This window comes from Engystomops pustulosus, chromosome 2 (assembly GCF_040894005.1).
Source record: "Engystomops pustulosus chromosome 2, aEngPut4.maternal, whole genome shotgun sequence".
NCBI classification, from domain to species: Eukaryota; Metazoa; Chordata; class Amphibia; order Anura; family Leptodactylidae; genus Engystomops; species Engystomops pustulosus.
This window is the reverse complement of record NC_092412.1, coordinates 225308736-225335499: the sequence shown is the minus strand read 5'-3', so window position 1 is coordinate 225335499 and position 26764 is coordinate 225308736. Positions and strand designations below refer to the sequence as shown.

Here is a 26764-nt window from a genome sequence, read left to right as displayed (position 1 = left end):
GTCTAGTGAGTAGTCACCTGCACACTGTCCAGTCTAGTGAGTAGTTCCCTGCACAGTGTCCAGTCTAGTGAGTAGTCACCTGCACACTGTCCAGTCTAGTGAGTAGTTCCCTGCACACTGTCCAGTCTAGTGAGTAGTTCCCTGCACACTGTCCAGTCTAGTGAGTAGTCACCTGCACACTGTCCAGTCTAGTGAGTAGTCACCTGCACACTGTCCAGTCTAGTGAGTAGTCACCTGCACAGTGTCCATTCTAGTGAGTAGTTCCCTGCACACTGTCCAGTCTAGTGAGTAGTTCCCTGCACACTGTCCAGTCTAGTGAGTAGTTCCCTGCACAGTGTCCAGTCTAGTGAGTAGTCACCTGCACAGTGTCCAGTCTAGTGAGTAGTCACCTGCACAGTGTCCAGTCTAGTGAGTAGTCACTTGCACAGTGTCCGGTCGGTGAGTAGTCCCGCACAGTGTCCGGTCGGTGAGTAGTCCAGCACTGTGCGCGGTCGGTGAGTAGTCCCGCACTGTGCGCGGTCGGTGAGTAGTCCCGCACTGTGCGCGGTCGGTGAGTAGTCCCGCACTGTGCGCGGTCGGTGAGTAGTCCCGCACTGTGCGCGGTCGGTGAGTAGTCCCGCACTGTGCGCGGTCGGTGAGTAGTCCCGCACTGTGCGCGGTCGGTGAGTAGTCCCGCACTGTGCACGGTCGGTGAGTAGTCCCGCACTGTGCACGGTCGGTGAGTAGTCCCCGCACTGTGCACGGTCGGTGAGTAGTCCCGCACTGTGCACGGTCGGTGAGTAGTCCCGCACTGTGCACGGTCGGTGAGTAGTCCCGCACTGTGCACGGTCGGTGAGTAGTCCCTCACTGTGCACGGTCGGTGAGTAGTCCCGCACTGTGCACGGTCGGTGAGTAGTCCCGCACTGTGCACGGTCGGTGAGTAGTCCCGCACTGTGCACGGTCGGCGAGTAGTCCCGCACTGTGCACGGTCGGCGAGTAGTCCCGCACAGTGTACGGTCGGCGAGTAGTTCCGCACAGTGTACGGTCGGCGAGTAGTCTTGCACTGTGTACGGTAGGCGAGTAGTCTTGCACTGTGTACTGTAGGCGAGTAGTCTTGCACTGTGTACGGTAGGTGAATAGTCTTGCACTGTGTACGGTAGGTGAGTAGTCTTGCACTGTGTACGGTAGGTGAGTAGTCTTGCACTGTGTACGGTAGGTGAATAGTCTTGCACTGTGTACGGTAGGTGAGTAGTCTTGCACTGTGTACGGTAGGTGAATAGTCTTGCACTGTGTACGGTAGGTGAATAGTCTTGCACTGTGTACGGTAGGTGAGTAGTCTTGCACTGTGTACGGTAGGTGAGTAGTCTTGTACTGTGTACGGTCGGTGAGTAGTCCTTCACTGTGTACGGTCGGTGAGTAGTCCCGCACTGTGTACGGTAGGTGAGTAGTCCCGCACTGTGTACGGTCGGTGAGTAGTCCCGCACAGTGTACAGTCGGTAAGTAGTCCTGCACTGTGTACAGTCGGTAAGTAGTCCTGCACTGTGTACAGTCGGTGAGTAGCTGCTCGTCTTCCCCCTCACACAATGTGGCCGCTGCCTCCAGCACACAGCCGTGTGGCAGCCATAGTGCAGCCGGGTAGCAGCCATAGTGCAGCCGGGTAGCAGCCATAGTGTAGCCGGGTAGCAGCCATAGTGTAGCCGGGTAGCAGCCATAGTGTAGCCGGGTAGCAGCCATAGTGTAGCCGGGTAGCAGCCATAGTGTAGCCGGGTAGCAGCCATAGTGCAGCAGCCATAGTGCTGACGTTGAAGCCCAGCCCTGTGAGGTTGCAGGAGTTGTGCAGGGAGGGAGCAGTGAGGGGAGGGGGCGCCATGTTGGAGGCTGCTCTGAGGGCTGGTGGGAGGAGAAGTCGGGCACTTGGAGATGTCTGATTGCTGGAGAGAGACAGTCAATCGTTTCTAGAAAGTCCCTGAACCAACCGGCTGCTGGTGAGAGCTGGAGGCGCCTGTGGCCGCACACCCAGAGAGGGCTGAGTGCTGTGCAGCGGCCGGGGAGCCCACACACTCTCAATGGAGGAGCAGCCCCATGTCCACGGCTCCAGCTACTACTACTACCCGGCCAGCAGCAGCCTGCAGCCCGGAGCACAGGGCAGCGCCGCCAGCTACCAGCCAAAGCCGATAAAACATGAGCAGAAGCACGCCCTACAGCACCAGGAAACACACCCGAAGAAAACAGGTCCGCTATGGGGGCACCTACTGGAGGAGGGGGCTGTATACTGGGCACCACACTGTATACTGGAGGAGGGGGCTGTATACTGGGCACCACACTGTATACTGGAGGAGGGGGCTGTATACTGGGCACCACACTGTATACTGGAGGAGGGGGCTGTATACTGGGCACCACACTGTATACTGGAGGAGGGGGCTGTATACTGGGCACCACACTGTATACTGGAGGAGGGGGCTGTATACTGGGCACCACACTGTATGCTGGGCACTGCCATGGTTTACAATCTCTATGGGGAGTACAGGGTTATGGCTGGCACTATGGTGGCGCTGGCGGAAGACATTGCTCATGAGGTTTGAGACGTCAATGGAAATCGCACAAATCAATATATACTGCCTGGCACTTTGGCCTTGACCCATTCCCCAAAATATGGGCACATTAGCCTGGCAAATGGTTGTCAAACGGTGGCGTGCGAAGGCGCCAATGTTGTGCTTCATTTCTATTGACTATTGGACAGACAGCGACAAAACTTGGTGTCTTCTTTGGGTTTCCGCCAACGTATAGCCTTCAGTTTTATGAGTCCCCCCCCATATAGATTGGGCTACAGGGTTATAAGTTATTGTGTAGCCCCCGTCTATATACGGCTATGACACATTGTTACAATGCTTTTGTATCCATAGAGTATCATTATCTCCGAATGTAGTAATATGTCTACAACAGGGTGTGATCTAATACCAGAGCCTGGCATGTGCTGTGCCCCAGATTGTGATATCAGCATTGATGGGTGTATTATAGGGGTTTATAGTCACTTTTTGGGGGTGTAGGGTGGAGATAACCCCATGTGGCGGAGCGCTGGGGCATCTCCTTGTACTTGTTGTGTTCTCTTATGGGTGCTGTGTAGTTATGTAAAGCCGCTCAGGACCGGCTGCTTGCTGCAGGGGGTTAATTGAATTCTCCGAGCCGGCTACGCACATTCTCCTCCTCTTCCAGTCAGCTGCTCAATATGGCCTGGTGTCAGGAGCCGGGGACTCTCCTAAAAGCTTCTGTCGTGTGCAGAGAGATCTGGGGCGACTGCGCCTGGGACTCCGTGTACTATAGATAGGGAGGGTGATTGGAATGGCGATTTGTGATATTCAGCCTCTCACCCCTGACATAATACAAGTTCTGTCGGATGAATGTTCTAGAAGATGTGGCAGCATGGCCCCCGGTGTCTCCGTTATATAATGAGGGATATCCTCGCAGGCTGCTTACCATGCTGTGGGCTAGATATGAGTCTGGTATTCTCATGATTTTCTTTATTAAAAATAAAAATCGATGTACTATGGACTTGCTGGTGCCCCCAGCATCTGGTATAATAGTAGGTACCTTTAGGCTCACATTGTGATTGAGGGATTGATTTGGGGTACCCCTGTAGGGAGTTTTGGATTAATGAATACCCTATTTTGCGCAGAGTGTACAAGGTTGAGGAATAAGGCGCCGGTTGGTTGCATGTGAATAAGAAGAAAGAATCTTTAGTAAACAAGTATCGGAGTGCGTGACTTTCACAATATTTTCTCCCATTTGGTAAACATTGAAAATTTCCAAAGAACTTAAAAAGTAGTGGGGGGCACTGCTTTTTACTTAAAAAGTTATGCTTATGGTCATTTTTATTGATTTATTAATTTATTTTTTATAGAATAACGTATTTTTACACATGGAAACGCATGTGCGTTCGGGCCGAGGACCTCCCCCCTGTGCACTAGCGTCGTGTTATGACGGACGCCTAGCGATGCGTGTGACCGCGGCCTCCGACTGCGGGTGTTGCACTGGGGTGTCGGCTATCCCGATGGCGATGAACCGGCATCAGCTGTACGGCCGATATATCGGACACAGAGCGCTAAGGCTGACGGCACATGTGGCGTTTTGAACCTGTTTTTGGGCCGTTTTTAAGCAGTCCGTTAAAAAGCGCATGCGTTTTTGAAAACTCATCTGTTTTTGACTGGTTTAACCAATTATTCTAATTAAAAATTGAATTTTTTTTTCAAAAAACACATGCGTTTTTTAACGGACTGCTAAAAAACGGACCAAAAAGTGGCTCAAAACGCCACGTGTACCGCCGGCACACACCAGTTCTGGTTACCAGTTGCTTTCGTTTCAGTAGAAACGCAAATATGATTGTGCTGTGTTGGTAAATGCACTGCTAGCTGTTTGTGTGACCACACCCCCAGGCCATGGTCATATGAGGCGTTTTGGTGTTTTCATAGTGTTTTGAAACAGCCGAGGAGAGGTGATTTGACTAATTACATTATGGTTAACATTTGCATTTACAAAACGCATTGTAAACGTGATGTTAACACAATTACATGTGTTAACTCAGTTTTAACACCCTCCATTAACTGTTGCGTTTTGTAAACGCAAGTTAACAGCTGTTTAATTAGACAAATCTCTCTCCAGCTGGTGGAATGCGTTAGACGCGACGTGTGACTTCACCCTCCGGACGCATTCACACGTTGCATTTTGGTTGCGTTTTGAAACTCATTACAATAGCTGAGGAGAGGTGATTTGACCAATACATTGCTGTTTACATTTCTTAAAACATTTCTTAACAAACCAGTAATTTAATTAGGCGAATTACCTTTCCTCAAATGATGTTCAGTTTCAAAACGCAATCAAAACGCAACCTCACGCTGCATTCACATGTTCAGTTTTTCAGGTGCAGTTTTTGATGTCCAAACCAGGAGTGGAGTGAAAAAGTAGCAGGAACGGCTTGTCTATATGTTCTCACCCATTGTGATCCACACCTGCTTTTGGCTTCAAAATCTGCATCTGAAAAACGGAACGCACCCTCGGGGAGCGTTCACATGATGCGTTGCGTCCTGTTTATTGCTACATTTATATACATGTGTTTGCAGTCCTCCTGTATCTATGTTACGTTTTTGCCTTTGAGTTGTGTTTTTTAAAAGCGCACAGATTTCTAAATTCTTTGCGGCTGGTTTTGTGATGCGATTTTACATTTGCGTTTTGCTGGAAGCAGCTTCCCTTTTTGATCACGTTTCTTTTTTTTAAGGGCACGTTCACACATTGCGCTTTGGATGCGTTTTCATTGCGTTTTAAAACGCATTACAACAGCTGAGGAGAGGTGATTTGCCTAATTACATTACTGTTAACGTTTCCGTTTACAAAACACATTTTAAACGTGATGTTAACATATGTGTTAACAAATGTAAACAGTAATGTAATTAGGCAAATCATCTCTCCTCAGCTGTTGTAATGCGTTTCAAACGCAATGAAAACGCAGGACAAAACGCAACGTGTGAACATGCCCTTAGGGTGTAGAAGACAATTTTTTTCATCTGATGAGGATTATTAAAAGGTAAGCTGCTCCCCCTCTGTTTCCACTCCACTTCTGATATTGGACATCAAAAACTGCATCTGAAAAACTGAATGTGAGAACGCACCCTACATGAGATGGTTAGCTATTGGCTTGCACCGTATTAATATAGTGAAGTCATGTGCATGGCACAACCTAATGTCCTGGCGCCATTAGGTTGGGTTCACATTTAGTTTTGTCCACTGGGAAACACAGGATGAAAAAAACCGTAGCAGAACGCACTATTTCCTCCTGGTTTCTTCAGCAGTATACACTTGGCGCAGGCCATAATACCCTATGGAGGATGGATGCCACTGTATAGCATCCATTCCCAGCCTCTGCTGAGTGTATGCTCTGGGAGGTTCCCAGTGATGAAACTGTTCATGTAAGTACAGTTACATCACTCGGGAGACATCCTGAACATCAGCAGTGACTGGCGGCTCCTCCTGCTTTTAGGGAGAAGGAACCACATGAGGACGTACCCCTCTGTATGAGCATACGGGGCGGTATGTTGTAGCCCTCCTTACAATGAAGAGAAAAATCGTGATGTGTATCTAGCCTTATTGTGTTGGATGCAGTTGGGAACAGCTTGGGGTGTTGTGCCTCCACTGATCTTATATTGATGACCTGTCCTATTGATATATTGTCAGGGGGTAGAAAAACATGGCTGCTTTATTCCAAAAACAGCTCCACACCTGACCATGGTTTGTGCCACTATTGCAGTTCTGTATAGAGAAGAGGGTTGTTTAGTTGCAATGCCACACACAACCCATAGTGAGGAGTGGAGCTGTTTTTGAAAGAAGGATCTCCAGGCAGCTGCTTTTAGGTTGCGGTCACACATAGCGTTTTGTTCGCGTTAACGCATGCTTTTTGTAAACGCAGTGTTGACAACAATGTAATTAGGCAAATCTCCTCTTCAGCTGTTTAAAACGCATGCATTAAACACAAACAAAAAATGCAACGTGTGACCTCAGCCTCAAGGTGCATTCAATGTTTGTGGGAAAGTTTTTGATGTCTAAACAACGAGTACCTCTCAAGGAATTGTGCTCATTGTGATTTACCGAATTACATTACTGTTTACATTTATTAACACATGTGTTAACATTGTGTTTACAATGTGTTTTGTAAATGCGAATGTTAACAGTAATGTAATTATGCAAGTCAGTCACCTCTCCTCAGTTGTTGTAATGCGCTTCAGATGCAATGGAAACGCAGGCCAAAACGCAACATGTGAACGCACCCTAAGGCTACATTCACACTTTCCGTTAATGCATGCATTTTTATCAGAGCCACTGAGGAGATTTCCCTAAATGCGTTGCTGTCAGGGGGCGTTCACACGTTGCGTTTTGACCTGCGTTTTCATTGCGTTTGAAACGCATATACAACAGCTGAGGAGAGGTGATTTGCGTTTACAAACACGTTAATGCATGCGTTTTGTTAACGCATGCGTTAACATTGCATTTACAAACGTAAACGGTAATGTAATTAGGCAAATCACCTCTCATCAGCTGTTGTATATGCGTTTCAAAGGCAATGAAAACGTGACCAAAACGCAACGTGTGAACGCGCCCTCAATGTTTAATTTGTAAACATTGCGTTTACAAACAAAATTGTGGTAACATTGCATTAACACAAACGTTTATGAAAAGACTGGTCACCTCTCCATTCACAGCAGCAGTAAAAGCGAGCCAGGGACACACACATTCCTCAGATTGGTTGGGGTTTCAGAGATGGCACCTACATTCAGGGTGCCGTCACATGATTGAGCTTTGACTCAGTTTTGAAACTGAATGAAACCGCATTGGCAACTAGCACCCGGTGTCTTGTGTTGTCTAAATGCAAGACACGGGTGGGGCTGGGTGCCAATCGCACGTGTTCCAATGGAAAAGAATATTTGATCGGCTGCGGTGGGCCACCGGGCAACTTGATTCCATTTAAAAACGGAGTCACAGCGCACCCATGTTTTTCACCAACCTTATGGCAGATTTTGTGATATACATCCATATATCCTTAAATGTTCGTTTCAACCATAAAAAAAACAACACTAGAAAACAGCTTGCAGTTTTATTTAAGTGACTTTTTTCCTTTCTACAATACAGGTGCTTAGTCATAAAAACAAACCGTTTAGCGCTGCGTCCATTGTGTATCTCATGATAGATGTCTGGAACACTTAAGACTGTATTAAACAGACACCAGGTCTGACCTGACGTCCCCGGCCTCAGATTCTGTCTTCAGATGATGATAAATGTGTAGCACAGCTGTGACTGAACCTCTGCATTCCTCCTTCTAAAATCCAGGACTTAGCAACGTCTTTACAATGCAGTTTTTGGTTTGTCCTAATTTTTTTTATAATTATTATTTCTGACCTGGGATCAGCAGCCCGTTGTCCATAGTTTTTCCTAGCGCTGGAGTTAATAGTGTGGTAACCCCACTGATGTGATATTAACCTGGCACATGTTCAGACAGTCCAGTTATCTATACGTTTTGTGATATTTTATTTTTGTCTCCGAGGGCAGCCACACATGTAGCGCATTACCTACCTGGATTTACAGCACTGAACTTCAGTCTGGAAAATTGGCAGTGTACGGTAATACAGTTGCAGTGTAGTTATGGGATTGAATAAATCACAATTTTCCACCATAGATTTTTAGTGCAGTTGGGACCAGGGGCACCGGTAACTTTGGTGGTATCGGTACTGATTTATTATTTCTCTTGCCCTCTGTAAATCCCTTTTAAAGGGAACCTGTCAGCAGAAATTGACCTAATAAACTACTACCAGTATTTTGTCAGGCAGCTGAACCCCTTCAATAACAAGTTTCTTTCGTGTCCCAGTATGGTGGAATTATCCAGAAAATCAACTTTGAAGTGAGATGCAAGTTAGTTGTATAAAGTCAAGAAGGCGGAGATTTTAACACTGAAGTCAAGCTCTCTCTTCCTCAGAAAGTCCTCTCACTGTAATTAGTCCTGCATCAAGAGACCTCACTTAACAGATCTCCTGAAGTATGTTGCATGATATCATGACTTTAGTGTTAAACTCTCCTCCTCCTTGACTTTATACAACTAATTTATTATTAATTTATGATTTTCTGGATGATGCCACCGCACTGGACCAATTTACTGGTAGTGTTTTATTAGGCCAATTGACAGGTTCCCTTTAAAATTCAGTACCTTAAGATTAGGGTTGAGTAGAACTGGACAGGGGTTATGTAGCATGTTTAAATGTTATCCCTTTCCACAGGGTAGAGGATACAATTCAGATCAGTAGTTGAATGACCACTGCGACCACCACCGATTATAAAAACACGGCTTCCATACAGCAGAGAATACAACTGGTTGGACCCTCAGCAATCGGACTGTTATTACCTACCCTGTGGATAAGGGATAACCGTTCTTTATGGGATAACCAAGCCCTTTTTCCACTGAAACCCTGTCCATGTGAGACCGCTTACCCCCCTTTTTTTTGTACAAGCCCAAAACAATTACTCCTGAATTTAAAATTAAAGGGGCTGTTTTCTTAAAATAAAAGGGCACTCGCAAATGTAGCGTACTACCTGCAGAGATGGCTTTGTTGGAATGACGCCTCTTCCTACGTACACGCGCTAAGTTCAGCCGACACTCGCCTCTTTTCTTTCTGCCTTTTTGTTTCTCTAGACGGAGATCATTGATGAATACATATTATTTTGCATTGTACAGTACAGTGTATTAAATCTTCTAATCACTCATTTTGTTAGAACATGATGTTCTCTCCTTACACAGGGTTACAGATGGGGCTCCTATGGAAAACTGCTCTGTAATGCTTTATTTTATTAATGAACAGGCAGTTCTCCTATCCTCAGCCTTAAATGGGTATTTCCTTTACAATCCAGTGCAAATGACTCCAGCATTTGCCTGTCTGTGTATTCAGTGCCTTATGGGCGGCACAGGGAGCCGTGTACTGATGTCTTTGTGGTACCAGGATCCTTGCTATACTGCAGACCATTGTTAGCCCTATAAGGGTAAGAGCTGACTCATTTCACATCACACAAGTTTTCCAGTCAATGCAGTCATACACTTCCTACTTTCACTCTCAGAAATTAGGAATAGAAGTAAAGCACAGCCACGGCTACTTCCTGTGTCATTTATTAGGAAGCTCTTATAAATTGGACAGAGCCCCAACAATCGTATATGTATCGGGTGGTAATAAATGTTATTCATGTAGGTTACAGAGCACCTGCTTGTATATTGGATTTATAGGATAAGGTAAAAGAATTAGAGGGGTCGTCTTGGATTTTTAGATTGGAGGAGGGTCATGGTACATCACTTTTTCAGATGCCGTTTTTGAAGCTAAAAGCAGGTGTGGCTGACAATGGGTACAAACTTATCATTGAGGGGAGCTACTCCTCCTTTTTTAGCTGTACTCCTGATATGGACATCAAAAGCGGCATCTGAAAGACCAGAATGAGGGTGCGTCCACACATTCAGTTTTTCAGTTGCCGTTTTTGATGTCCAAACCAGAAGTGGAATGAAAATAGCATTGAGAGACGCTTCTCCTCCTCCTCTAAGTACTCGCCCATTATGATCCACGCCTGCTTTTGTCTCCAAAAACTGCAAAACTGTGTTTAAATAGACTACCAGGGCTGGTCGGCAAATCACAGGTCAGTGTCAGGAATTTATAGACCAACCAGAGTGTCCATATGCCTATAATGTGATCTACGCAGGTTTGGGAATTGCAGACCAACCATAGTTGTCTTTTTTACCCCTTCATGTGGTGGACAGAGCCATAAACGGACACATCCATTACCAATGTAGTGTAACTAAACTCCATCATAGTCGATGGGGAGCTGGCGCAGGTCATGCTGGTTATATGAAGAGGCTCCAGCACCCAGATTGAGTACTATGACAGGTCCTGCCTGGCTACGATCTGGCACAGGCTTTAGTAAATTCACTAGCGCACAAGCCATGATAAATGCACCCTAAGGGTGAAGACACACATGGCGTTTTTGGGCCGTTTTTACTAAGTGCGTTTTCAGATCGTTAAAAAACGCATCCGTTTTTTAAAAACGCATGCGTTTTTTGAAAACGCATACGTTTTTGTCCGTTTTAACGAAATTGCGCAATGAAAAACGGACAAAAACGCATGCGTTTTTAAAAAACGCATGCGTTTTTTAACGCATTCGTTTTTTAACGATCTGAAAACGCACTTAGTAAAAACGGCCCAAAAACGCCATGTGTGTCTTCACCCTAAGGGCGCGGTCCCACGGTGCGTTTGCAAACGCAGACGCAGACCAAACCACGCCCACCGGGGCGGTCCGCGGTCCGATCGCATCGGCGTTTTCCATAGAAACATAGAGAAACGCCGATGCGATTGGACCGCGGACCGCCCCGGTGGGCGCGGTTTGGTCTGCGTCTGCGTTTGCAAACGCACCGTGGGACCGCGCCCTAAGGGTTTCTCCAGGACTGCAATTTCTTTTTTTTATTCTACACTTACACATTACTGATCGTACCAGATCATGGCCCCAAAGAGGTCTGGGGAGCACACAGTGGGGGAGATTCATTATGGCTTCTCTGCCAGTTTTCTGGCAATCTCCAACCCTTGTGCCATTTTTGGTGGGCCGGGGTGTGAATGGCCGGCCCCTCATTATAGTCTGGTGGAAATTAAAGTAGAAAACTCTGCCAGTTTCGATCTGGTCTACTGGAGTTTTCCGCCAGCAGTCTCACCACATAATGACTGAGCTGCGTCCTATATTTGGCGAGATTTGCACGTCAGCAGCTTGGCTTTCTACCCCATTCCTCACCCCCTTCTCCAACCGGCCGTCTGCTATGCCCGGGTAATGGTCCCAGTGACATTTGTGTGTATGTAGCCTTACACTGATAAACCCCTCATGATTTTTGCAACTTGTGTGTAAAAGACGACTCCTTGTATCATATGATGCCCTGTCCTCTGTGCTGTGGTCGTTCCATGGAAGCGGATAAAGCACGGTCTGTGATTCCTGGACTGACTGCAGCTGTCTTAAGGCTCAGTTCACACCTGAGGGCGCATTCACAGGTTGCGCTTTGGTTTTAAAATGCTTTACAACAGCTGAGATGCGGTGATTTGCCTAATTACATTACTATTTAACATTGCGTTTACAATGCGTTTTGTAAACGCAAACGTTAACAGTAATGTGATTAGGCAAATCACCTCATCTCAGCTGTTGTAAGTGCGTTTTAAAACGCAATGAAAACGCAACGTGTGAACGCGTCCTGACTTTACATTTAAGGCTGCTGCCCACGTTGGCGTTTTAATTTGTTTTTTTTTTTTTTAAACAGAATCAAAACGCACTGGGCCAGTCCGCGTCCAATTGCATATGTGTTTGCTTATCGCATGGGTTTTGCACACAATTGGCACCCGGTGTCTAAATACAAGACACTGGGGATGTGGTCCGGCCCAGTGCGTTTTGATTCCGTTATAAAACAGAATGAAAACGCCAATGTGTGTCAGAACCCTAACCTTATAATATTTATATTGGGGAGGTAGACAGATCTGCTACACTTTTTTTCTGTTTTATTAACAGAAGGTCTCATGGAATATGCAGAAAGTGTTTACAAGCGCAGCTTGGTGCTATGGGGGGCGGGACTTGGGGGTGAATGCAATCCAAGTGGTTCACTGGAAATGCTTATGAGGTCTGGCTGAAGCATGGCCCCTGTGCTTGGAAAGGCTATGCTATGCGTTCAGTTTTTAAGATGCAGTTTTTGATGCCTAAAGGTGAAGACACACGTGGCGTTTTTAATTAGTGCGTTTTCACAACGTTAAAAAACGCATCCGTTTTTTTGAAACCGCATGCATTTTTGTCAGTTTTTCAGAAATTGCGCAATAAAAACCGGCCAAAAACGCATGCGTTTTTAACTATGTGAAAACGCACTTAGTAAAAACTGCCCAAAAACGCCACGTGTGTCTTCACCCTAAGGCTGATGTCACACATGGCGTTTTTTTAGGCCGTTTTTAGTTGCGTTTTCAGATGGTAAAAACCGCATCCGTTTTATTGAAAACGCAATGTGTGAATCGCACTTAACCTGGAATGGAGTAGAAGAGGAGCAGCTCCTGTCAATTATTTACCCATTATGATCCACACCTGCTTTTGGCTTCAAAAACTGCATCTGAAATACTGAACGTGTCGACGCACCTGGAGGGCGTGTTCACACGTTGCGTTTTGGCCTGTATTGAAACGCATTACAACAGCCTAGAGAGGCGATTTACCCTATTACATTACTGTTTACATTTAATGCAATGTTAACATGTGTTAACATCAGCTTTACGATGCGTTTTGTAAATGCTAATGTTAACAGTAATCCAGTTAGGCAAATAACATCTCCTCAGCTGTTGTAATGCGTTTCATACCCAATAAAAACGCAGGCCAAAAAGCAACGTGTGAACGCACCCTGAGGGGAGCCTTCAAACGTTCAGGTTTTTTTACATGTCCAAACCAAAAAAAAAAAGCAACTTCTGTTTTTTCTTTTATTTTCTGTATTCATTTGTATAGGCTTTAGTTTCCATGTATGGCTGTCCGGCTCGTCATGGTGTGTCTATGCCGGGCCTGGTATAACCTCAGCCATTGTCCTGCGCTTTTGCTGACTCTTCCCTTTCGTGCACTGCCTAGAACGCCACACATACTCCAAGCGCCGGGCGGTGTCACGTCTCCTGCTCTGATTGGTGGACAGGCGGAAGACTAGGGTGGTTCCGCGCATGCGTTGTCGTGCTCTACCTGACGTAGAGTTTCCGTACGATCTCGCGTTGGTTATAATTTGGGGCATGCGCAGTGCGGACCTTCGTAGTCTCGCGTGAACTGCAAGTTCTTGCGAAGCGAGACTTCCCGGCTCCGGCACACGGTGGCTGAATGGTGAGTGAGAGCCGGGACAGTGCAGCGCCGCCGGGGCTGGAGCTCAGAGCGCCGCCCGAAGCCGCACTCCAGCAGCGCCCCCTACTGTAAAGTCCCGCACTGCATGAGGCTGGATGTAGGGCACCAGGCTGCATGTGCGAGAACCACTGCCTGACACCCGCCCTTCTACTGCTCCGACTCGGGACCCTGCAGTCAAGGTGACCGATGGCAATTACCGCCTGCACAAGGTAGTGATAGCGGCCGGGAGCATTGTACTGCTGTGTATGTGCGGTTATATAACAGTGTGCTGTGTGGTTATATAATGTACTTGTGTGTCAGGTATATATGTCATTATATAATGCATTATACTGTGATTGTATTATGACGTGTAGTGTGTGGTACACATGTGTGATTGTGTAATTCACTGCCCATAGACTGTATATGTTGTGTAAGTGTCTGCTGTCTCTGTGTGATTGTGTAATATATGTGCTGTACCAGAGATTGTGTAATAGTCTGTGTGCTTGTGTGTTATATATTGCTGTATAGTTTGAGCTACACATATTTATGCTTGTTTATTGTAGAATTGTGTCTAGTTTATGTGTGATTTAAAGTATTGTGTACAGTACATATGCCTGATTTGTGTAGTGTAGTTTGGTGTGATTGTATAAATGTGGGATATTTACTGTCTTTGTATAGAGTCCGTGTATACAGGCGGTCCCCTACTTGACTTGCAGACGACCCCCTAGTTACAAACAGACATCTGGTAATTTACTATACTTTAGCCTTAGGCCACAATAAACAGCTATAACAGTCATCACTGGTGTCTGCAATTAAGCTTTATTGTTAATCCTGGTTCTGATGACAACCCAACATTTTTATAATCCTATAGTCGTAGAGACCAAAAAAGATTTGTCGGGATCTACAGTTATAAAATATTCCTGTATACATAATTCAACTTAAGAACCAACCTACAGAACCTATCTTGTACGTAACCCGGGGACTGCCTGTACTGTAATGTATGTACTAGAAGTGAGATTGTGTAATTGTATTATTTAAAATACAGTGTAATTATTCCAGGACATTGAGCTACAGTCACAGCACTGTAAATGTATAATTGTGATAATCACTGCGTGTGTTATATGTTACAGTACCTCTTATTCTATATCTTATATTCTGAGCTGTTAGTTATGCATGTTAGCTACTGTTCACACTGTGGTTACATTATAAATGGAAACTGCACCATCATACTGAATCTGTCACATGACGGACGCCAACAGCGCTGCAAGTAGCACATTCACTCATAATAGGGTCTCCTGGGTCCTGTTGTAGTGTCTCTCGTTATCCTGGGATTTATAGGGTTGCCTGCTGTGATGTTTTCCAAAATGGCAAACTAGTTTGTCATCCACTAGTTATAGCAGTCACGTTGTGCCTGTTCTTCCTTGTTACAGGTAACAATACAAACTGTAGCATCCTGAAAAAAAAAAAAATAGGCTTTCGCACATCTCCATTAGAAAGAAATATTATAAAATTATCAGGGTCAGAAAATTTTCTTTTAATTAGGAAAAAATAAAAATAAAAAATCAGTATTGTGCCAATCCCCAGATTAAAGGTAACATACTACATTTATATTACCAGATTTAATTTTTTTAATACCCCACCATTTAATTAATGTATGAAATGTCCTTACTCGTATTCCCTTTTTTAATTTTTTTTTAAAGAGTCAATTTTTGTTTGAGATGAATCAAGTTTGGAGGCTGCAAGGGACAACACTATCTTTGGTCATATGGGACCTAGATATATGCTTCTGGTGTTATATTAAAGGTGATAATCTCCTCTTGGATGCTCCCCCTGCAGCCCATAAATTTGACTCATCTTGGACAAAAAATGACTCTTCTCAACTGCTCATTTTCATGTGACTTTAATGTGAAATCTAGAATATATATATATATATTATATAGAAAGAACGGACCTTTCACACCCTATGTAAAGGTACTGCTTGTCTAGTGGAGTAAAATCTGGATAGCGTTAAGTGGTCGACCCAGAAAGGGACAGGTAAGCATATAAAAGGGGGTCTTCCAGCAATCTAGAGGATATTGGTCTCATTCTCACAGATGGGTGGAGCGGTAGGTCTAACATGTGTCCTGCTGCTCCTTTCAATATTTTGGGAGCGTCAGAAAATGGCTAATTTATCTCTGACTCTCCAGGATATTAAAGCATTGTACTCAGCAATTGCTGACACTCGCATATTACTCAGTGGAGTGGCAGGATGGAAATTCAACTTGATGTTTCATCAAATGACGGTGTCCAGATAGCTGGGGGTGCGTTCCGGTGATCAGTGGAAGTCCCAGTAATTGGATTCCCTCTCCCCAATTAGCTTGTTCTCCCCCATCCCATACATCCACTAATAGTTGCAGATCCACTAAGCAAACCCCACCAATATCCTAAGATTACATGCAGCTATACTTTATCGTGGTAATACAGACGGTCCTACGACTTACAGACAAGCCCTAGTTACAGACGGACCTCTCTGTCCCCTGTGATCTCTGGTGAAGCTGTCTGGATGTTACTTTAGTCCCAGGCTGCAATGATCAGATGTAAGGTGTCTGTAATAAAGTTTTATCGATAATCCTTGTTCCCGTGACAGCAAAAATTTAGAAAATCCAATCGTCTCTGGGACGAAAAACAAATCTGTCTGAAGCTACAATTATAAAATGCACCTATTCCAACTTGCATACATATTCAATGTAAGGCTCACAAGTCTTTTGTTTTTTAGTTTTTTTTTGTTTGTTTTTTTGTTTTATGGATATCTGATATATTTTTGATGCTTTACTTGCTTTTTTTGAAGTTTGAGGTATTAAAATCTGCTGAGTGTTGTAGTATTTGTTCCAATGATGTTTCCATATGGGGCTCAATCTTTGCCAAGGTAGAAGTTTTAGTCTTTGCACTTTGGATTTATTTATCTGTAAATTTGCTGTTACCCGCTGTGAACCCAGTCCATGTGTCCCCGGCCTGAGGGGGTATTTCGGGTGATGAAAGTATGTAGGCCATGTTTCTTCATGGCAGAACGCCACCATCATTCTAGTAGTGTGGACTGGGAAAGCTTTTATTAGGTGGAGGGGAAGCGACAGCTGCCTGGAGTACATTCCCTGAGTAGTTGTCGGAGCATCTCTCAAACCCACATGTATTACCCCTGATTGTGAAATGCACCGCATAATACAGATTGTTATATTATTAATTTGTAACGTTCGACAGAAAAGCCAGTGACAACCATTATGTCTGTGATGCAGCATTTTAAGGCTAGTCAGAGTGATCTTCTATTACCTCATGGACTCAATATACAGGGCTATAGGATGACCGACGCTATGGGAACTCTGCATTGGTTGTGACTCAGCTTTCCTAATAAAGGATGTGACTAAGAAGCCGTTTAGTATTTATTGACTTGAAGCCAGGGGGTTTTACTTTTACTCATCACCAAAACTGAAGCCCTGGTCAGGCTGTTCTAAAAATCCACAGCGTAGAATGGTTTGATGCCTACATCTATAAAAATTACCAATTTATGACTATACCATATGAATATGGAGAACCCCCAGTGGACTGAGGTGAGAATGCCACGGTTTCTGTGTTGCTCCATTACTTCCATTTTCGGACCTTGTGCCCAAACGTAATTCCTGGGTGGGTGGTAGGTACCTGCTTCATCCAATGAGGATGTCTCTTCCTTTTGTCCCCTGTAAGCGCGGGACACTTGTTGTCTGAAGCCGGGCTGAAACCAGATGTGGAAAACACTGCTGTTATATTTTGTACCATTACCCCTTTGAGAGTCTTTTCAGGGGATCCCTGATAGCATATATAGTAATCGCCATGACTTGGTGATAAGTTAATAGGTGACACGTGAGCACTAATTCAGTTTTTCTTTTCTCCTTTTTATAGTTCATGGAGAGCTAAATGGTACTACAGGAGACCGCAAGACTGTGGGCTCTGACAAATCTGCCAACCAGACTGCCTCCAGGATCTCCAACGGTGGTCAGCAAGCCCCTGCCGAAAACACCAAGTACTTAGCCAAGAATCTAAACTTTGGGAAAGCGAACAACAAAACTAAAACTTTGCTTCATAAAAACAGTATGGACAAAAAGAATGAGAAATGTTACGAAAGCAAACCTAAAGATATCAAATCCGCCGAGAAGGGCGAGAGCGCGCCCGTTCAGAATGGTTTGCTGTCTAACAGTTCTGGTTTTATGACTAACGGCTATGTAAGCAAAGGTGGCGAGAACGATGGCAGCGGTTCAGAGAGCGGATATGCCACATCTAACAAAAGGAAAGCCAAGTTCAGCCATGCCAAGCCCGCTGACAACTCCAGCTTTTTGAATAGCAAGATGGCCGACTCTGACGCCAAGCTGGATTCTGAAAACTTGAAACCAGATTTTTTCGGGGAACAGAAAGGGGCAACTCGGGCAGATAATGGTAAAGCAACTTGGAAAAGTGAACTTTCAGCTGCAGGCACAACTCGGGGGAAATCCATCCCTGGTGATTTACAGAGGAAAAACTCTGACGCCAAACCTGCTGCAGGAAAGAAGTTTGATGATCGGCCCAAGGGGAAAGCTTCGCCCGTTAGCTCCGCTAAGGAGGACTCGTGGACTTTGTTTAAACCCCCTCCTGTGTTCCCTGTTGACAACAGTAGTGCTAAAATAGTTCCTAAAATTAGTTATGCAAGTAAAGTTAAAGAGAACCTCAATAAAGCAGCCCAGAACAACGCAACTTCTCCCTCTTCCCTTACCTTCTCCTCTCAAACTGCAGAGGCGCCATCATCAAACTGTGTGTCCCAGGTTCCCATGTCTGCCATGAAGTCTGTATCTACACTTAATTTTGCCAATGGACCCCTTTTAGTTGGAACTGATGTGGGTTTTATGGTGACTGCTGCTAGTACTGTTTCTCATGCACTGCCTGGGGGAGCAGAGCCTTTGCCCACCGAATCGTCTTCTGCCTCTTTGAACCCCTCAGATCAAAAGAAATCTGGCCTTTTTACTTATCCTTCAAATATGCAACATGCCCTGCCGGACACTATGCAGGGAGACCAGTCTGGACAGCCCAATCCGCATAGCTTGGGAGAAATATTTCAGAACCAGTGGGGCTTGTCTTTTATAAATGAACCAAGCGCTGGCCCTGAGGCTGGAGCAGAAAAGCCGGACACTGGGCCGATTGTCTGGGAGCACCCAACCCCTTGTGTTTTACAGGGTGCTGAATCTGTTCCCTCAGGAAATGAGCGCCCTGTTTTTCCCAAGGCCTATGACCTGGAGAAACGGACTAGCCCTCAACTTCCAGATGGTGCCGCAATAAAAGCAGCTCCTAGTTCTGGGGGAGACGGGGGTGCTTCATCCTTAGAGACTCTGCATATAGAGGAGCTGCTGCAAAAGCCGGAAGCTGCTAGCCAGGGTTTATTGGTGTTTCAGGCCAAGGTCTGCGAAAGCGACGAAATTCCTCAGACCTCTCTGAAAAACATTTTACAGAACTCCGCCAAAGATAAGAGGTACCACGGAGATCTTGACTGCAAAGATAGCTGGGGTTCTTTTGACCTGAGGGCTGCTATAATCTATCACACTAAAGGTAAAAAAAATGTGTGTTTTTTTTTTAATCATTTGTGAGATAAGTGATGTGCAATGGGAGGTAATGGACAGATTTGAGGGTGGCAAATAAAGACTGGCATGTACATGTGATACAATGGCCAGCTCCTAATGGCTGTCACGAGAATTTAGATGGTTTTGGTTATATCTTCTCTTCCATTTTGCAAAGTGGTAATAGCTAAAGGTATGTGTGTGGATTGCCAATCAAACAGGTTTTTCAGATTTGCTGGAGTGGGGGGCAAGAAGAAAAGTAATGTGCATTGCTCTGACTCTTGATTCCTGCGGTGCTGTTGGTGGTCAACAGGTTTGGTGATGTTTCGTAGTTGTGGATTTATCTTCTCCAGCGGAGTAAGGAAAAACCTTTGCAGGATCGTAGAGGAAAGTTGACATGACGCAGATGTGAAAGTTCGCAGACTATGGCCTTGTGCACATAAAATGGCGCTAGTATGTGCTAGCCTACGTACCTTTTTTTTTTTTTTTTTCTGTGCACCCATGGCTGTGGATTCAACGGCTCTGTGCCGGAGTAAAAAATAGAGCAGGTCCTATTCCTGGCCGAGGGGATTAGGGCCCCTTGTTTGCAGTTTGCAAACCGCACATAAAACCTAAATTTGTTCTTTACACAAATGAACTGCACTGTGTCTTTTAAAATCTCAATAATTTTTGACGGTCCTCTACTATTTCAGGTGTATATTAATACTGAAAAAACTGCTGCTTGCACACGTTATTTGCATGGATCGTGTGTGGCTAAATGTTGGTACCTCCAGCAATCAAGGGGACAGGGGCCTACATGTGTCCTATGTGAATAGTGTTGGCTTGTATCCTTCTATAGTATTACCAGTGTTCCTCATTCTCATAGAGGTGAAAGTTTGAGCATGCAAACCTACACTCCATATGTACGGTGCGCTGGAGCACCAGCAGACCCCTGTTTTCATGATGGCTAAGGAATGGGCATGTCCTCTGGTTACAGCATTGGCCTAACAGCACATGAATTTTTTTTTTTTTTTTGCAGTGTGCTTATTGTGAAAATCCCTTTAAGAATTGCAAAAAACAATCTGCTCATTATGACCAAAATATAGAGTCCAGTGTGTGATACGTTGTTGTATAGTGACTGCAGGGATGTTGGTGCACGTTGAACTATTAGAAATTAAAGGGAACCTGTCACCAGGGAGCTAACTTTTACTTAAGACAGGTTGCAGAAGCCCATCACACCTGCGTTGCAAATATATCTTTTTGCTGACTTTAAGCATTTTCATAATTGTGTGTTGTGTGCCCGCCGTACCGTAGTAAGTTACGTCAGTGTGAATGTAGCCTTATATTGAAATGCTTAGAGAAAGCAGAAAGGCATATTTGCAATGCAGGGGTGTGGGCTTCTGTAACCTGTGAAAATTGGGTCCCTGGTGGACAGGTTCCCTTTATGGACTACGGTGTCTTTAGGTGCTGAGGTCTGGTAACAATAGGATTTCACAATGAGCTGGTCTATAATATGTTGGGCTATTGTTCCCCTAATTATAATGCTCTTCTTTAAATCCCCGTACGCAAATAGCTGACTAAATCGCTGTCTTCATTGTGCGCTTTTACCTCTGCTGACATTCGCTGCTATGTCTCCAAAATCAGACGTTAAGGGAAGTTATAACATAATACATCTCATCTGTTTGTCTCCAGCAAGTTCTTAAAAGACAACTACCCCCAGGGTCAAGTATTGTAGACCAAGCACACTTACCTGCAGGCGTGTTACCCCTCTCGCAGGATCTGCTATTCTTTTAGCTTTTTATGCCCTTGCTTTTAAGAAAAAAAAAAGATTTAAAAATTATGCAAGTGAGGGGCTCTGATATCAAACAGCAGGGCAAAAGAAGCCAATAAAAGAGCAGATCCTGCACAGAGTAGGCACACACCTACTCCTACGGTGTGCTTGTTAACAATCCTTCATCCTGGTGGTAGATGTCCTTTGGGATGGGGAGTTAAATAATTTTTTTGCGGGGGGGGGGGGGTGTCATTTCTGATTGATCAACGCCTGTAGATCTGAGATATAGAAAGGAAAAAAGAGAGAAAAAAGTAGTGGTATCGGCTCACCCAAATGTAGCAGCAGCTTGTGCTCGGCGTGAGATCAGGCCAGGTGCACGGAATATTCCCATTCACTGGTCCGGCAGTCCACAGTGATATGCTTCATGATGAAAGGAAAACGAAGGAAAAAAGGTCGGGAATCCGGCAGCCATACAAGAATGTCCAAGGGTAAAACGACTTCTTAAAAAGGTATTCCAAAAAGGTTTATTTCAACAAAGTTAAAAACATCACTAGCCAACATGCTAGGATATGGACACAGAGGCAGGCAGACAAAAGAAACACAGCACAGTGTGGTGGAGGTAACGCGTTTCGGACTTTGTAAGCGTCTTAGTCCTTAATCATACCTGTCAGATCTGAGATATAGTTGTCTTATATTATGCAGTTGGTAGCTATTTCTCTTTGTTGAGTGCCATTTCATGGCAGCCTATGACAAAAATTTCTATGAAAATATGGATCATGGGGGCTCAAACATAACAAAACTTAATTTTTCTCTCTTAACACAAACAGTCACACTGCCACCCTGGTAGTTGCTAATCTCCACTTGCTCAGCCAACCAAAGAAAAATTTAGTGACCTACCTCAGCCTATGGTCAGCTATGTGGGCTTTTTTGTGTATGTCGGGGACCAATAGGGACCTGTGTAGAGATGGGACCAAAATGCAATGGTATTAAAAAAAAAAATTCTTTTTATTTCGGCACAGGGCTGTGGAGTGGAGTCCGTAAGCCCAAATGTCTAACTTCTTTATTTCTTTAACTCTGACTCCTACATACAGGGGCATGTTTAAGTCATAAATTTACAGTTAATAACAGTCATTTAGGTAGAACATAAAAAAAATATTTAATGGAATACAACCTTATAACTATATCTTTCATAGAACAGTTACCCCTCATATTCTATGCATAGTGTATAGAATCTATTAGAGCAGCTAACCTATACCAACATGAACTCGGATACTGAACAATCCTGCCTTATTCCAGTTTTCCCGATCACTCTAGGCAGTTCTAGAATAAGTGCAGACATTCCATCCCCTCTGATCTGTAGGGGAGGAGCTTCACTACTGAGCATGTACATAATGTGCAGACACATTCACCTCAACTAAATCATACAAACATGAGCTCAGAGAAAAGGCAAACTAGAATGTAAAGCAGCATACAGAAAGTATTTACAGATGTGCAGTTCATTTAAGCTTTAAATATGTTAAGTATTTACTTTAATACTGATTTTCTGCTCACTATAGCAGTGCAGAGGTGAGGGCTAGCATTGCCAGTGTCTGTTTACTGTGATTGGTCGTCTTCAATATTGACACGCCAAAATCGCTGTAAAACAGAGTCTCACAATGTAGCCAGGAGTGCGAGGGCGCAATGTGCGCCGCTCCGGGGTGTTAATTATTCACACCTCTCGCGGAACGTCACCTCCCAGCATGAAGAGGACCTGTCAGGTCGACTTGGGACACTAAATCACCCACCAGTGGACCAGTGGTTTAGCGTCCCAAATCCCCTTTTACCAAGTCCCTACGTGCCCGCAATGAAAAAGAAAAGCTTTATATTTGCCCAGAGATGAGTCAAATGAGGTGAAAGGACTTGATAAACGGCCGTTTGGGACACTAAACCACCAGTCTATAAGGATCTGTGGGGGGTTTAGTGTACCAAATCGTCCTGACGGGTCCTCCTTAACTTTTAGTGGTAGCTTTTCCTTTAAACCCAGTTTCATGCATCATTTTATTAAGACTAAAGCTTCAGTGAAAGAAGTTTTTTAAAGTTTACATCCAAATTGGGTCACATAGAAAATCTGTGCTCCCTGCCAGTCTTGGTTTACTTGGCATCAATGATGACCCCCCTATGTACCCACATGACCTGTATGCATCTGGCCCTAGCATGCGCCTTACCTATGTCATTACATGATTCAGTCAGTCAGTCAGTCTGTCTGTCTCTCTGGTCCATACTTGATTCTTGCATTGTATATGACAATACTCTGTCTTGTCTGAGAATTTAGCTTCAGGACATTGTGACCTCTGACCTATCTATGCCATGTACTGACATCTGCTCTCTCTTCTTTGTTTTCCAGAAATGGAATCTATTTTGAACTTGCAAAAACAAGGTAAGTTGAGACATAAGACAAGGGGGCGAGCGGAGAACATTTGCTGACCTTGACCAAACAAAGTGCCTTATCTATGTCTTTTATGTACCTGTAATCATTAACGCGGCCCGTTCACAGCTCTTTATAAGGCCACACAGTGACATCCGCTGTTTATAGATCCGATTTTGGTTAAATGGGATCTGCTATATATCCCCTATACCAGTGATGGCGAACCTTGTAGAGACTGGGTGCCCAAACTACAACCAAAACCCACTTATTTATTTACGGCAATTTAAGTAGTAATTTATTGCTACCTGTTCTACCACAACTTTCAATCATTTCGGCCTCTTGAGGACAATAAAACAGTTGAAAGAAGAAGGGCAAATTTGGACTAATATTGTAGCATCTCGCTATGGTCCCCCGGAACAGGAAGAAATGTGGGGCCTAGAGGATATCTAAAGATAATCCTCCTCTTTCCACATGTTCTACCTCTTCCTGCAGTCCCATGCAATCAAGAAAGTGTTTCTTTAGGATGATTCTTTGAGTTCTATGTCGAGTGCTATGTTGATGGCTTGGGTGCCCAAAAATAGAGCTCCGTGTGCCACCTCTGGCACCCGTGCCGTGGGTTCGCCGCCACTGCCCTATACAATCCTACTTGGTTTGCATATTTTCCTAGTCATTTATGTTCTCTTCCCCTATTATTCCCCTTTGAATTTCATGACTAAATTGACAACTGGGTGTTCCAGTCATGTCTGTGTAGTGTACATGATAGGGGGGAATGTCAACCCCTTTCCTTTATAACAGTAGGGGGAACGGTATTTGTATGCTTGTACATAAAGTAAAACTACTCTTTAAAATACATCATCAGAAACAAGGGGCACTCACTCGTAGATCCAAGTACTGTGACTGTGGTAATCTTAAATTTGTGATTCATTACCTCCTTCCTTTTTAAAATCAACTTATTAAATTGTGGTAATGAGTCTAAAGTGCTCTGAGTGGTGTCACCAGAGCCCCATCCATGTTACAGTTTCACGCCCTTACCTCAAACTGTTATACACTTTATGCTCCCATGAGATCACATCAGGCGGAGGGTGAGACAGTGTAATAGCCTGTGAAGCTACATCACACACAGGGACTCTGGTAACTCCCCCAGTGCCCTTCTGATTCATTTTAAAATACAAGAAGATTACCAAAGTCATGGTCCCTGGATCTATGAGTAAGTGTCCCTGTTTTAGCATGGCAGATTTCCTTTTAAATGTGGTGTTGAGTTTTGTTAACTTTTAAACTACAGGCTTTTTGTGGTCTATAAATGATAAAATACTTGCCTCGGTCCTCAACCAATACGGCGCCTGGTGTCCATGCCGATCCCTTTTGGTTACGTCATGTTGTCACATGTATGTATTGGGCTTTATCGGGTAGGTGATGTCTCTGCTGAGCCTCCGTAAACCAAGAGAGACCGAAAGTGGACAGTGTTGCGTGTATGTAGAGTTTATCTATCTCTATCTAATATAAATTGATAGTCATTACAATTATTTAAACTATTTTATCTTCATCCCCCTAAAGACTTCTCTTTGTTCTCTTATTTTTCAGATCCCAGTAGGATAATCACTTATAATGAAGCCATGGATTGCCCTGATCTCTGAGATTTCCGCCGGGGGACTGCTGGCCTTTCTTTTCCTAAGTCATTTCATTGGTGCATGAGAGACGATATCTGGCTGTCGTGCTCCTTTTAAAGGAGGGGAAAAGGAGAAGATAACCGAATCAAATCCTTGGATATAGGACTATATAGAACCTATTTATATATTTTGTTTAGATAACTATGTATAGAAAATTCTATCTATATAAATCTATATAAATATATAGTTATTTAAACAAATTGAAAATGAGAATGTTATTAAAAACCGTTTTCATCCGGTCAGGATCCATAACATCCTTTTCCAAGGGGGGAAAAAAAAATGTAAAAACTGGTACAACTTATTTTTTATTTCCCCACCTCGCAATTTATTTTTCAGGTTTTTCGTTGTTGTGTTTTTTGTTTTTTTTTCTTCCTCCTTTTTATCATCTTCACTCAAGACTAAAGTGAATGGAGAGCAAAAAAAAGCTTTGTAGATGTGACCCTTCTTCCGTGACATGGAGGCTTGTGTACTCGCCAGTGAATAAGAGAGCACGTCATATCGTTTCCCACTCCTATTCCTCTACCTTGTAAATTTTTTTTTTCCCCCCCTGTGTGTTTCAAATGGCTTTTGCATACGACACTTATCTCGGCTAAAACAACGAACACGTTTTTATTTAGATGAAATATATATAAATAAATAACACTTTATATACCATGGTTTTTTTTTTTTCTATTGCTTTTTTTTTCCTGGGATTTAAAAGAAAATGACTCAAAAAAATAAAAAAAAAATAACGCAAGCTGTCTTAATTTTTTTTTTTTTTTAAACTGGAGACAGATGCACATTTTTTTTTTTTTTTTTTTTTTTTTTTTTTTTTTTTCTCTTCAAATTCTGGAAAAAATTTTTTCGGACAAGCAGGTTTCTTAAATTCTGACTGTTGGTGTCCCATCTGTCGAAGACTAGAAAAGAGGCTTTAAAATAAATAAATAAAAAGAACAAAGGACAAAAAAAAATTGATAAAAAAACAAATAGCGAAACGCAAAAGAAATAATCTATTTAGGCATTTAATATATTTAAAAATATATATATAAAGAGAATGGAATCTGTTCCATATTTGATGTCATTGTATGAAAGGGGAGAGAACTGCGTGAGAGGATGTCCTGGACTCTGGCTGCATCATCTCCATGTGTGTGGATACCTGTCCTTTTTGGTTATCTGCTTTTATCCCCCCTTGTGTTGAATGGAATATCACCTGATTGCACACAAACATCATGTTGTAAGCCCCCTCCCCACACCTTTAACTGGGGCTGGATACATATATATATTTTTTTTTTTTACTTTTTTTTTCTATAATTTTGGTGCCCTTTCTGTATGAAGGACATTACTGGAAGCAGGACTTGAGCAATAAAGGTATTAACCCTTTCTATTAAGCGAGTGGCCTGCAATGTGTCAGAAGCCGCTGGGAGAGTCACTGCGGCACAGGGAGCGTCACCCCGCAGTGGCTCGCTGTCGCTTCGTCTTCAGGCAATGTCCTCCATGCTTGTTTGCTTTGTTACCTATACCACCCATGCAGAGCACACAGTGTTGGGCTTCTATGCAGCCAATAGTTGTGAGATTTGTGCCTCTGCGACAAAAAAAAGTTATTTAGATTTGAATGGTGCTATAAATATATATATATTTAGAAGGCACCTGGTTTTTATTATGCTATTATGGGACCCTCAAGGGTTTGGAGGGGTAAGACGTCCCCTTATTATCACCCTGGGTCTAGCGATAATTTAACCATTTGTCGTTGGCACGGTCTCCAAGCAGATTGTGATCTCATGTATATGATTATAACATTTCATTAGAAAAGCTGCTTGGATAAAACAAAACATTGGCAGCAAATTTTAATTTTTTTTTTTTTTTTGTAGACAAGTTTAGATAGAACATATCGGCCAATTGTTGCTTGGATTTTATTTATTTTTACTGCTGGAATTATGCACAAATTGCTACAGAGTTTAGTATCCTTTACAAT

General features: G+C 43.8%; 1 protein-coding gene across 4 annotated transcripts; it reads left to right on the top strand.

Annotated features, from left to right (window-relative positions):
• The first annotated feature begins 1840 nt into the window (after positions 1–1840).
• Positions 1841–25469, top strand: NUFIP2 (nuclear FMR1 interacting protein 2). Of its 4 annotated transcripts, none has more exons than XM_072138320.1 (4): positions 1841–2211; positions 17314–18984; positions 23126–23158; positions 24728–25469. In XM_072138320.1, the coding sequence occupies exons 1-4, from the start codon at positions 2046–2048 to the stop codon at positions 24778–24780; spliced, it is 1923 nt and encodes a 640-aa protein (XP_071994421.1). In that variant the 5' UTR covers positions 1841–2045; the 3' UTR covers positions 24781–25469. The 4 variants fall into 4 exon arrangements, with proteins under 4 accessions (XP_071994421.1, XP_071994424.1, XP_071994423.1 ...); XM_072138323.1 differs by lacking the exon at positions 1841–2211 and adding an exon at positions 13343–13407; XM_072138322.1 differs by lacking the exon at positions 1841–2211 and adding an exon at positions 13414–13604.
• Positions 25470–26764: the final 1295 nt, after the last annotated feature.

Coding starts and splice junctions, on each gene's coding strand:
- NUFIP2 (XM_072138320.1), top strand. CDS start 2,046: ATGGAGGAGCAGCCCCATGTCCACGGCTCCAGCTACTACTACTACCCG. Junction 18,985..23,125: donor TATAATCTATCACACTAAAG/GTAAAAAAAATG, acceptor TTTGTTTTCCAG/AAATGGAATCTATTTTGAAC. Junction 23,159..24,727: donor TTTGAACTTGCAAAAACAAG/GTAAGTTGAGAC, acceptor CTTATTTTTCAG/ATCCCAGTAGGATAATCACT.